The sequence below is a fragment of the Giraffa tippelskirchi genome, chromosome 13, assembly GCF_054371585.1.
Source record: "Giraffa tippelskirchi isolate mGirTip1 chromosome 13, T2T-mGirTip1v1.2.pri, whole genome shotgun sequence".
Lineage (NCBI taxonomy): Eukaryota > Metazoa > Chordata > Mammalia > Artiodactyla > Giraffidae > Giraffa > Giraffa tippelskirchi.
Genome location: NC_137287.1, coordinates 101,530,044 through 101,542,667, shown reverse-complemented (window position 1 = coordinate 101,542,667; position 12,624 = coordinate 101,530,044). Strand labels below are relative to the sequence as shown.

The 12,624-nt window shown below is 44.9% G+C and overlaps 1 protein-coding gene and 1 long non-coding RNA gene across 5 annotated transcripts in view; one reads left to right on the top strand and one right to left on the bottom strand.

The window, feature by feature from the left end:
* The window catches only part of RTF2 (replication termination factor 2), a 38,381-nt gene that overhangs the window by 7,263 nt on the left and 18,494 nt on the right, over window positions 1-12,624 (top strand). For all 4 annotated transcript variants that reach the window (XR_014074018.1, XM_081560569.1, XM_081560568.1 and 1 more), the window contains exon 5: window positions 4,574-4,652. Coding sequence is in view for 3 of the 4 variants with exons in the window: in XM_081560569.1 (XP_081416695.1) it covers window positions 4,574-4,652 (79 nt within the window). In the remaining variant the exon portion in view is untranslated. The remainder of the gene's footprint in view (window positions 1-4,573; window positions 4,653-12,624) is intronic.
* Window positions 4,503-9,637, bottom strand: LOC145533361 (uncharacterized). Its single transcript, XR_014074019.1, has 3 exons — window positions 9,348-9,637; window positions 8,856-8,999; window positions 4,503-4,619 (listed from the first exon to the last, which is right to left on the bottom strand). It is a non-coding gene; the product is annotated as an uncharacterized LOC145533361 (long non-coding RNA).

Sequence of the window (12,624 nt, the reverse complement as noted above, 5' to 3'; positions counted from 1 at the left end):
AGGCAGTCAATGTGGGCAGGTGATGTAAGTAATCCCAGGGCTGTTATGATCTGTGCTGTAGCTTCATAATCACACTGGTTTCTCTAAGGTGTCTTTGGGTTAGGGATGTGCTCCAGCTAATCTGGAGTGTTCTGGCACATCTGTACATGGTCATCTAAGAGACATATATACATTGTATATGGCAAACTACACCAGAGGAACTGACCACCCAGCTCTGAAATGAAATAACCTAAGGCTTCACGGGTTTGTGGAGAAGGAAAACTTAAGTCCCAAGGATCTTCTGCTTTTAAAGACTATATTCTTCAGATAGTCTGAATGGAAATTGTTTAGGCCTCTCTTAAAGTTTACGTTTAGTGGTGACCCTGTGAGGTGATGGGTATGTTAACAAGCTTGATTGCGAGGATTATCTTAAAAGTTTATACATATAGCAGATCATCAAGTTGTACACAAATATATACAGTTCCTATCTGTCAGTTATACCTAAATAAAGCTGAAAAAAGAAAAGTAAATAAAATGAAAGGCTAAAGTTCATGAGAGAGATTCTGAGGAATGAGACTTGTAACTAACCTTGTTCTGTGTATGTGTTATGTGTACATACACAGTATTTTGAGGTGAAGTTCATAACGTAAAATTGATCATTTTAAGGTGTATGTTTCAGTGGCATTTAGTATTGATCCAGTCAGAGTGTTGTGCAGCTGTCACCTCCATCTAGTTCAAAAACCCCCTACCCATTAAGCAATCCCTCCCCATTCCTCCCCCCACCCCCATAGAATTACACACTACGTGACCTTTTATATCTGACTTCCCACTTCTTTTTAAGAAAACCATGGTTCACCCCAAAAGAGGAACTTAGCAGAAACAGTCTCAGCTCCGGGGTCTTGAGCAGGGGTTACCTGCAGTACGTTGCTCCAATTGTGGTTTCCCCTAGATTTTCTTTTCACTTGCTAGTTAATCTCTTCTCCTTTTTCTCTTCTCAGTTCATTGAGCTTTGCCTGTTTTGGCTTTGCCCTGTTGCTATTTGTAGGACCTCCACACTAGAAAATTGATTTGGGGGTTAGTTTGTATATTTAATATATAAAATGAAGCAGGTCAAAGGCTAACAAGAGTTTTGCCAAGAGAACGCACTGGTCATAGCAAACACCCTCTTCCAACAACGCAAGAGAAGACTACACATGGACATCACCAGATGGTCAATACTGAGATCAGATTGATTATATTCTTTGCAGCCAAAGATAGGGAAGCTCTACACAGTCAGCAAAAACAAGGCCAGGAGCTGACTGTGGCTCAGATCATCAACTTCTTACTGCCAAATTCAGACTTAAATTGAAGAAAGTAGGGAAAACCACTAGACCATTCAGGTATGACCTAAATCAAATCCCTTATGATTTTACAGTGGAAATGAGAAATAGACTCAAGGGATTAGATCTGATAGACAGAGTGCCTGAAGACCTATGGACGGATGTTCGTGATGTACAGGAGGCAATGATCGAGATCATCCCCAAGAAAAAGAAATGCAAAAAGGCACAATGGTTGAGGAAGCCTTATAAATAGCTGTGAAAAGAAGAGAAGCGAAAGGCAAAGGAGAAAAGGAAAGATATACCCATTTGGATGCAGAGTTCCAAAGAATAGCAAGGAAAGATAAAGCCTTCCTCAGTGATCAATGCAAAGAAATAGAGGAAAACAATAGAATGGGAAAGACTAGAGATCTCTTCAAGAAAATTAGAGATACCAAGGGAACATTTTATGCAAAGATGGGCACAATAAAGGACACAAATGGTATGGACCTAACAGAAGCAGAAGATATTAAGAGGTGGCAAGAATACACAGGAGAACTATACAACAAAGATCTTCATGACCCAGATACCACGATGGTGTGATCACTCACCTAGAGCCAGACATCCTGGAATGTGAAGTCAAGTGGGCCTTAGGAAGCATCACTATGAACAAAGCTAGTGGAGGTGATGGAATTCCAGTTGAGCTGTTTTAAGTCCTAAAAGATGCTGTGAAAGTGCTGCACTCAATATGCCAGCAAATTTGGAAGACTCAGCAGTGGCCACAGTACTGGAATAGGTCAGTTTTCATTCCAATCCCAAAGAAAGGCAATGCCAAAGAATGCTCAAACTACTGCACAATTGCACTCATCTCACACGCTAGTAAAGTAATGCTCAAAATTCTCTAAGCCAGGCTTCAACAGTACGTGAACTGTGAACTTCCAGATGTTCAAGCTGGATTTAGAAAAGGCAGAGGAACCAGAGATCAAATTGCCAACATCTGTTGGATCATCAAAAAAGCAAGAGAGTTCCGGAAAAACATCTACTTCTGTTTTATGGACTATGCCAAAGTCTTTGACTGTGTGGATCACAACAAACTGTGGAAAATTCTTAAATAGATGGGAATACCAGACCACCTGACCAGCCTCTTGAGAAATCTGTATGTAGGTCAGGAAGCAACGGTTAGAACTGGATATGGAACAACAGACTGGTTCCAGATAGGAAAAGGAGTACGTCTAGGCTGTATATTGTCACCCTGCTTATTTAACTTATATGCAAAGTACATCATAAGAAATGTTGGACTGGATGAAGCACAAGCTGGAATCAAGATTGCTGGGAGAAATATCAATAACCTCAGATATGCAGGTGACACCACCCTTATGGCAGAAAGGGAAGAAGAAATAAAGAGCCTCTTGATGAAAGTGAAAGAGGAGAGTGAAAAAGTTGGCTTAAAGCTCGACATTCAGAAAACTAAGATCATGGCATCCAGTCCCATCACTTCATGGCAAATAGATGGGGAAACAGTGGAAACAGTGACAGACTTTATTTTTGGGGGCTCCAAAAATCACTGCAGATGGTGACTGCAGCCATGAAATTAAAAGACGCTTGCTCCTTGGAAGGAAAGTTATGACCAACCTAGACAGCATATTAAAAAGCAGAGACATTACTTTGTTAACAAAGGTCCATCTAGTCAAAGCTATAATTTTTCCAGTAGTCATGTATGGATGTGAGAGTTGGACTATAAAGAAAGCTGAGTTCAGAAGAATTGATGCTTTTCAACTGCAATGTTGGAGAAGACTCTTGAGAGTCCTTTGGACTGCAAGGAGATCCAACGAGTCCATCCTCAAGGAAATCAGTCCTGAATATTCATTGGAAGGACTGCTGCTAAAGCTGAAACTCCAATACTTTGGCCACCTGATGTGAAGAACTGACTCATTTGAAAAGACCCTGATGCTGGGAAGGATTGAAGGCGGGAGGAGAAGGGGACGATAGAGGATGAGATGGTTGGATGACATCACCGAGTGGATGGACATGAGTTTGAGTAAACTCTGGGAGTTGGTGATGGACAGGGAGGCCTGGTGTGCTGCAGTCCATGGGGTCGCAGAGAGTCAGACGTGACTGAGCAACTGAACTGAACACTTGTTTCCATAGGGAATGTTTCTGTAGGAGAAATTCAGAAGAGTGATGCTTTACCCGATGCTGCCAGTTGTCCTCCTGAAATGTTGTACTGTGTCGTACCCACCCACCCACAAATGTGCCTGTTTCCTCAGACAGTTTCCAGCTGGTCACCTTCAGATTCTTTCATTACTGCCTGATCAGTAAAACAGTATGTGTCTTTGTTTGAAATGCATTTTTGTAATTAATAGATGGGGATTAAGCATCTTTTATGTGTTCTGACCGTTTATGTTTCTCTTGTCAACCACATGTTAATGCCTTTTGCCCATTATTCTGTATTGTTTATTATTGCTTTTAAAGACCATTTTGAATATTCATAAACTCTGAATCTTGGGACTTCCCTGATGGTCTAGTGTTTATGACTCTGTGCTTCCAATACAGGGAACCTGGGTTCAATTTCTGGTTGGGGAACTGAGATCCCACATGCTGCATGTAGTAGCCAAAAAAAAATTCTGAATCTCATATATGTTTATTTTCTCCCTGAGTTCCTATTCTGTCTTTTGACTTTTGTGGAGTTTTTTAAAAATGCATTTATTTATTTTTATCGTTAGAGTGTTTTTTCCAAAGGATTATTGCAAGGAGGTGGGAGTGGAACTGTGGCCTGTGTTTGTGGTTTTAATTTGAATATACGGGTTTCTTATCTATCTGAAAAGTAGAGCTTTCCCTAAATTTGTACGAATTTTTATAGGAATTTTTCTTATAAAATGAAGAAGCAGTTACCTTAGGACACACCTTGCTTACACATGCACAAAATAAATAGGGATAAAGCCCCAGTGCTCACAGACATAATTCAGAGCTGTGGCAGCTTGATGCTGAGGTGGTGAATGTAGTTACCTGGAAGGAGTTTGGAGTGCAAGCTACCTATATAATAGCTCTTTGCAAAACAAACACTGAATGCCACTTTCTACTTTTTTGCCATGTTTCGTAAAAGCAAAAATTCACTTGGAATTTCTTTCCATTAGTGAAAATAGGTGCTCATGTAGGTCTTTTGAAAAAATGAAGTGTAGGTCTTTTGTAGCCTAAAGCAGACTTTCAAAAAGTACAGGATACCTCATGTGTGGGTCTGTACTTATTTATTTATTTAAGTTGTTATTTAAGTCATTCTCCATGTTGGATTCTCTCTCCAGGTTTTGCTTCCTCCGGTGCTGTGGTTGCGTGTTTTCTGAGCGAGCCCTAAAAGAGATCAAAGCAGAAGTTTGTCACACGGTGAGTTGTTGACATCCTTTGTTCCTTCTCAGTATCTAAAGACATTAGATGATTTGGGCTCCCTCCCTCTGTGTGTTATTTCAGCATCTTTCAATTCTTTCTGAAACATGGATTTCATCAGTTGCTTCTCTGCATAAAACCCTTCCATCCCCATCCTTGCTTTGAATCCATATTCTATCCCCTCCTTGGAGGTAGAGACTCAGACCACCTCTGGTGCCGTGTCCCTGCCCACCTGTCCTCTCTGGTGCCTTTATTCCCTCTAGTGGACGGAGGCCTGCTCCCAGAATCTTATTTCAAAGCCGTTGCTTCCTATGTGAACCCAGCCTCCTTCCCCATTCCCTGGGCACCTGGTTATCCCAGCGATCTCATCAGAATGTACTTGATGGTTGTGTGGTACTTTTCCCACTGGACTAGGAGAGTTTCTTCTTTCTCATTTTCTTTTTTATTTTTATAAATAAGACTTTATTTTTAGAGCAGTTGGAGGTGCACAGCAGAACTAAGAGGAAAGTAAAGGGTTTCTCACAGACCCTCTACCACCACATGTGCACGGCCTCCCCCTTTATCCACATCCGCACCAGTGGTGGTGTATTCGTTCCAGTTAATGAACCTATCTTGATCCCTCACCATCACCTGAGTCCCCTTTACGTTAGGGTTCGTGCTTGGCAGTGAGCATTCCTTGAGCTGGGACTAGTATGTAATGGTGTGTGTCTGTCACTGCAGGCTCACACAGTGTGTCTTCACTGCCCTCACCATCCCCTGTGCTCCACTGGTACATGTTTGAAAGTGGGAGCAGGGCTTGTCTGTCTCTTCACCCTTGCCTTGTTCTGGCCAGGCATGTTGCACGTCCTCAGTAGACGCTCACACCCATGAGCACACACGTGATGTAAGAGTGCCCGCTCAGCTCACATGAGAGGGTACAGAGGACTTTGCTCTCCGGGGTTGCTGCGCAGCCTGGGACCTCTGTGTCTTGGTGTTCCGCCAGTCCATGGAGAACCTGACATTTATTTTAATGTCATGGATGCCAACAACTGACTGCATTTTCACCCACATTAGCTCTGCTTAGGTTTCCTTAGGCTTCCCAGGATGGTTTCTCCCTGTTGTGAGTTATTCTTTGATTCAGCAGCTTTCATAAAACAGCTGTCATGGGCCAGCCCCGTCCTGGGGGCTGTGGAATGGGGTACATGGTGGGTAAGATTGATCCAGTCCCTGCCTTCATGGAGCCCACGTTCCAGTTGGAGAGACACTCAGGTAACTGAGCAAGGTAATGCTGATTGTGACAGCGGCCAGGAAGGAAACGCAGAGGGTGAGGTACCAGAGGGAGCAAGGCCTCCCAGTGGTCAGTGGAGGCGCCTCTGCAGGTTTGAGTTAAGACCTGAGGGCAGGAAGGAGCCCGCCGAGGAAGGTTTGCACCTAAGCTCAGAAGTGGCAGAGGATTTTGCTAGTTGAAGGAACAGAAAGTGTGGTAGAGGGTGGGGACGGGAGAGGGGAAGTGGGTGAGGTGGACGGCTAGGCAAGGGTCACCTTCCGTGGGCCCGGGTGGCCACACGGGGGCTTGTGGATTTTATCCACAGCAGTGGGAAGCTGGAGGCAGCTTCCAGCTAGGCCGGATGACTTTAGTTTCAGAATGACTTCTCTGCAAAGAAGCCAGATGCAGAGGAGGACTCACTGAAATGTGATTTCATTAATTTGAGGCTCAAAGTCAGACAGAAGGTGATGGGTGGTGAAGAAGTCGGGGAGCGTCTAGTTGTTTCCAATTTGGGGTGGTTATGGATCAAGCCCATCACAAAATTTGGAATCTGTCTCATTAAGCTTTTACCAAAAAAAGAGAAATTTGAAGAATACATTTAGGAATCAATCCGTGTCGTTTATCGCCCAGTATTAATTATGTCTCCAGTATTAAAGACGATGTTACAGGGGTTCCCAGGGAAAGTGGGATGTGGATGACTCGGTCCTTGAGCTCAAGGAGACTGCAGTCCTACAGGAATCAAGTTATATGAAAAATCATATTCTACTTTGTTTCTTGAGTTGTTGTTTAGTCACTAAGTTGTATCCAACTCTTTGCAACCCTGTGGACTCCCCGCCAGGCTCCTCTGTCCACGAGGATTCTCCAGGCAAGAATACTGGAGTGGGTTGCCATCCCTTCTTTGTTTCTTGAGGCCAGTTGCCAAGTGGATGTAAGGACGTTGTTGGAGTTGAGGGGCCAGAGAACTTTCTGGCCTTGCTGGTGAGAAATGGCTTTATGAAGGAGGAGGCATTTGTTCTAGGCCTGGGAGGCAGAGCGTGTTCGCATCAGTCAGGCTTTCCCAGAGATTGGGACGTCACTGTCGGTGTAGGAGTGCTGGTGCAGGGACCACAGGAAGGACCCCAAATGTCCTCACGAGACATTGCATGGCAGAACGGCAGCTCCCATTTCCCGCACCTTGTGTCATGTGCCTGCCGTGCAGAGAGTCTCCATTTGGTCCTGGGATGGTTTTAATGCATCTCCAACACTCACTGAGCTCCCAGGAGAATGGGCCTTACGCCCAGAGCTTTGACAGGCAGGGCCTCCAGAGATTTGTTCTCTGCATTTTTATGCTTCCTAAATCCCATGGTCAGAGAAACCTGGCAGGCTGCAGTCCATAGGGTTGCAAAGAAACAGACATGACTTAGCATGTGCATACACACACACTATTTTTATACTTAGCAAGATCAAGTTAATATTTCAAGTAAATTAAGTAAAAACGATGGGTAGATTAAAGGAAAAATATTAAGATGCTGACAGTACATTAGGCAGGGGAAGGCCTGAAGTTTGAGAGATGCTGTTCGTGATGGTGGGTGCGCTGTGGGGGTGGGAATAGGTGGGAGAGGAAGAGCAGCAGCTGCATTCGGGAGAGGAAGTACCCGGGTAGCCTGAGAAGGTGAGGGCTCGAGGTGCCATCACTGCTCCAGCCGCTTAGGAGCAGGGAGAAGCCAGGGATGTGAGTCAGACTGCCTGGTGGAAACTAGGAGCACCGGGCTGAGGAGCAGCTCCCCGGGGGTGGGGGCGGGAGGGCAGTGCTGTCATCGGGGGCTGTTGATGCCTTTGCAGCACCAGAGAGCCCTGGGGGCAACAATGTGTAGGTCTGTGCAAGATGGACAGAGAGAAAAGACTAAACGAGCAAGTAAGAAAAAGGAGCCTGTGAGAGAAGCGTCGTGAAGGAGAGGGAACTCAGCTGGCCTGGGGTTCCCATGAGCAGGAAAGGAACCTCTTTGTGCTCAGGTGTGTGTGTGTTTTAACAAGTAGTGTGTGAGGCGTTGTCTGTGTCAGACACAACCACGGGTGCCCTCTGGAAGCTTGCTTGAAAGAATGTAAATATGAGAAGGTGGGAAATTAAGCTGAAATCTGTTAAAGCAGTCAGATGCCCTAAACCAGTGGTTCCCAGCCCAGGCTGTGCTGTAGAGTCACCGCAGTGGTTTTTTAAGTCCCCACTCCCCACCTCAGGCCCCACATCAGGATTTCAGGATTAGTGTGGAGCCCCCACATATTTCTTGTCTTTCTTTCTTTCTTTGTTTTTGATTTCTGCTGGGAGGCGCAGTAATCTAAAGGAACCAGGCTTTTTCCCCTGACCCACAGCGGGTGACCATCTCTTAGATCGGTGTGCGGTTGTCTTCTTCACTGGCTGATCTTGGATGTCTTTGGTGGTAGCCATTGTGACAGACCTGCCGCAGAACAGGAGTGTGTGCTCACAGCTCTGCAGAGAAGTTGATGTTATTTCATGAAAAGGCAGTGCCACTCGGGGACTCTGAGTCATTCTGTTGGTGTCTTGGAACAAAGTGCTAGTCAACTTCTGAAAGTCACCATCCAGCGCTTCAAGGGAAGGGAAGGAAGCAGGGGGAAAGGGGAAGTGACCTCATCAGGGTTGCACAAGCGGCAGCCAAGACCAGGTGAGAACCAGAGTGCCGGCTCCTCCTACCTCCTAACAGAGGCCTCAAGGCAGCCGAGACTGCCCACAGTCAAGACGGGACCCTGGCTATATAACCCAGGAACCAACCTTAGGGACCAGCTTCCCTTAAAAATCAGTCTCTTGTCAGAAGAGTAATATTTTACTCTTTTCACTTAGGTCATCTCCTTAAAAATCACCTTTACACACAGAGGTAGGTTGAGTACTCTGCGTATTAGTTTGCTAGGGCTCCCATAACCAGGCGCTGCAGACTGGGTGACCTAACAGACGTTTAGTTTCTTACCCTTCTGGAGGCTTGAAGTCTGCAGTTACAGTGTTGGTTGGGCTGGCTCTTCCCAAGGGCAGTGAAGGGAGGATCTGTTCCAGACCTCTCTCCCTGGCTTGGCCATGGCTGCCTCTCCCTGTGTCTGTTTGCAGAGTCTTCCCTCTGTGGAGCATGTCTTTGTGTCTCAATTCCCCCCTTTTTATAAGGATACCAGCCCACACAGTGACTGCATCTTAACTAACTGCATCTGCAGCAGGTGACATTCTAACGTCCCGGGGGTTAGGACCTCAACATTTGTGGAGGGGGGGAGCATAATTCAACTGATAACACGATACGGTTTAGAAAATTAGAGCCTGGGACAGTCAGTGGTGCCCTTGGTAGGAGTCATTCATTGAGTCACTCATGCAGCCAACACTGAGACTTGTATTTTATGGGCCAGACCTGGGTATAGTACTTACTGCTTCTGCTCACATGCCTTTGGCCAGAACTTAGTCACGTGACCACACCTACCTGCAGGAGCCTAGGGATTGCGGTCTAGCTGGACACCCTGGAAGAAGAGGTGAACGCCAACCACTTCTGCCCAAGTACCCAAAGGAGGAATGATGGTGCAGTTTCAGGAGCTGTGGTGCGTCGTGAAAATGTGAATGAAAGGAGATAAGACCACAGTGTGGAAATCTAAAGCAAGTATTTTCATGTTTTAGATAATGTCTGAAATTTAGAGGAACCAGTGTCGTAAGAACAGTATCAGGGACTTCTCTGACAGTCCAGTGGTTAGAACTGTGTTTCCTCTGCACAAGAACACCTTCCTTGGAAACAGGAAGGAATAAACAAGTAAACAAACACGATAGAATGTTATGTTTAAAAAAAAGAACAGTATCAGGAGTGATACTGAGGGTGTGCACTTTCTCCACTTTTCCCTCAGTAATTCCATGGACATTGGGATTTTTGGTTCACCAGAAGAGACTCCAGGGTTTGAAGTTGCCCTGGTTCTGTGTTCTAAAACACACGTTGAGCGCTTGACTTCAAAAAACCAAGTACAAAGAGATGTAGTTGCTAGGTTTTTCTGTTTTCATGGTAAACAAAGCACTAGCCACAAAACTAATAGTATTCCCCACTGTGTTTGTCCCTGCTTGTAATAAGAAGAAACACATTGGAGTAACCACGGGTTGCAAAATAAATGGTGTGCTTGTTACTCAAAACATGAGCCATGGTCCTGTGAATACTAGCGTCACCTGGGAGGGTTTTGCTTTTGTTTTTTAAGAAACACAGACTCCCAGGCCCCTCCTCAGACCTGTGGAATCAGAAGCTGCATTTTAACAAGAGCCTCCGGGGGGATTTGTATGCACAGGTAAGCTTGAGAAGCTGACCTGGATGTTAAAGGTGGTGGTGATGGTGTTCCGTTGCCCAGTCATGTCTGACTCTTTGCCACCTCATGAACTGCAGCACACCAGGCTTCCCTGTCCTTCAGTATCCCCCAGAGTTTGCTCAAACTCGTATCCTTTGAGTCGATGATGCCATCCAGCCATCTCATCCTCTCTCACCCTCTTCTCCTGCCCTCAGTCTTTCCCAGCATCAGGGTCTTATCCAGTGAGTCGGCTCTTTGCATCAGGTGGCCCAAGTGTTGGATCTTCATCTTCAGCATCAGTCCTTCCAATGAGTATTCCAAGTTGATTTCCTTTAGGATTGACTGTTTTGATCTCCTTGCTGTCCAAAGGACCCTTAAGAGTCTTCTCCAGCATCGCAGTTGGAAAGCATCGGTCAGTAGAGGTGTGGGCAGTAGCATTTGGCTTGCTGACCGGGCTTCATTTAGTTAGGCTTTGTGACAGGTGAGCACAGTGTATGAATGTTTGAAAGTCAGAAGTGAAACAAAAATTTACACTCATACACTGGTTTTTTGTTTTATTTTAGTTTTTATCATGGAGTGAGCAGAGTGGAAAGGGGAGAAAATAAAGAAGGAGGCACTTCAAAAGTGGGTGGTGAATTCTGCTTCTCGGGCCCAGCCTCCTTCAGTTGTTTCCTTTCTGCCATCTTCATGGTATCTGTGAATAGTAAGCCTTAGGATAGCATACAGCACAGGCAGCCTTAAATTTTTACATGTAAGGAAAACACAAAACGAAAATTGAACAGTAGACTCGACATGTTGCAAGCAGGTTCTGTTTCCTGAAACTTAGAGAAATTATCTCAAGATCCCTGTTTGCCTCACGATCACCTTAAGATACAATCCTTAGAAATATTGTTCAGACTTTGTTTACATGTGATTTAATTTTGTTCTTTTACGTGACGAATAAGCACAGAGGCTGGCTCAGGGTAGAGAGCACGGCAGCTTCCCGCTGGTTCTGATGTCCATGGAGGCTGCGGCTTTATCTTCGTCTCCCAGGAGGTGCCCTGATGCCCCACTAACACCCAGCTTGTGCTTCCCCAAATCTCACGCTGTGTCATTCCACTGCGGTGGTGGTTTAGTCACTTAGTCCTGTCCGACTCTTGCGACCCCATGGACTGTAGCCCGCCAGGATCTTCTGTCCATGGGTTTTCCCAGGCAAGAATACTGGAGTGGGTTGCTGTTTACTTCTCTAGGGTATCTTGCCGATTCAGGAATGGAACCCAGGTCTCCTGCACTGCAGGGGGATTCTTTACAACTGAGCCACCAGGGAATCCCTCTTCATTCCTCTGTACCTTTAAGTTATTTTTTTTTTATTTATTTGGCTGTACCAGGTCTTAGTGCAGCATACAGGTTCCAGTTCCCTCTCCAGGGATAGAACCCGGGCCCCCTGCGTTGGGAGGGCAGAGTCTTAGCCACTGGACCACCAGGGAAGTCCCTGCCTTTAAGTTATCTTATGATTCTTATCTTTTATCTCGCTGTTACAGAAATGATTTATTGAAGTATTTGAGCCTTTTGAGGGCAGTTGTGTGAATGGTTCTGTGAATTGACATTGAAATGAAGGGAAGCTTATCTTTTAAGTAACTTGAAACAATGTAAACTTCTTTTATTTTTTATTTTATTTAATTTAAAAGTGTACTGGGATTTGCATTTACTTGCAAAGAGTTGTTATAAAATGTAGGGGACACGATTGTGGTGAACCTGAGCTTTCTGAACAACCACTCAGAGCATGACCATCAACTCTGTGTCTGCCTATGAGCAGGCTGTCTGGGGTGCTCAGATTCTCTGATGGTCTTAACCTTCTGTTGTGCACTTTCCCTGGAATCTCATATCTTTGGGGAAGAAATATTTGTTTCAACGGAAATTTTAATGTGCTATGGTTAGCTCAGGTTTGATTTGCGGGCTCTGCTTTCAGAGCCTCTTTTCCTTCTGTGTAGTTGATGCTTTTCAAGGGCTGTTTTCATTCACTTAAGTGAAATCTCATTTAGTTTCTGCGTTTGAGAAGTGCCAGTTCACTGAGGGGTATGCTTTTTCCTTGAATTATACATTTATTTCTTTAGTGTCCTCTCCCGTGGTTCCTGCTTTTCCCTTATTTTAGTTGTTTTAAGTTGTGCTATTTAATAGTTGTATGTTTCCAGCCCTGTATGATGCCGTGGGCTCTTTTAGAAAGAGTATATAAAAAGTCCTCGACAAATCAACAAAGATTTGTGGATTTTTGAAAGATCTGAATCTGTGAGTAGAGAGAAGTAAGACCATCCATGCCTTTGACTGTGCTGTTCTGTATGGTAACCACCTATGTGTGACTATTTACATTTTAATTAATTAAAGTTTTTAAAGTTAAGGTTCACTTGATCAGTCACTCCAGCCGCATTTCAGATGCCCAGCGCTCCCTGTGGTGGTGACTGGTAT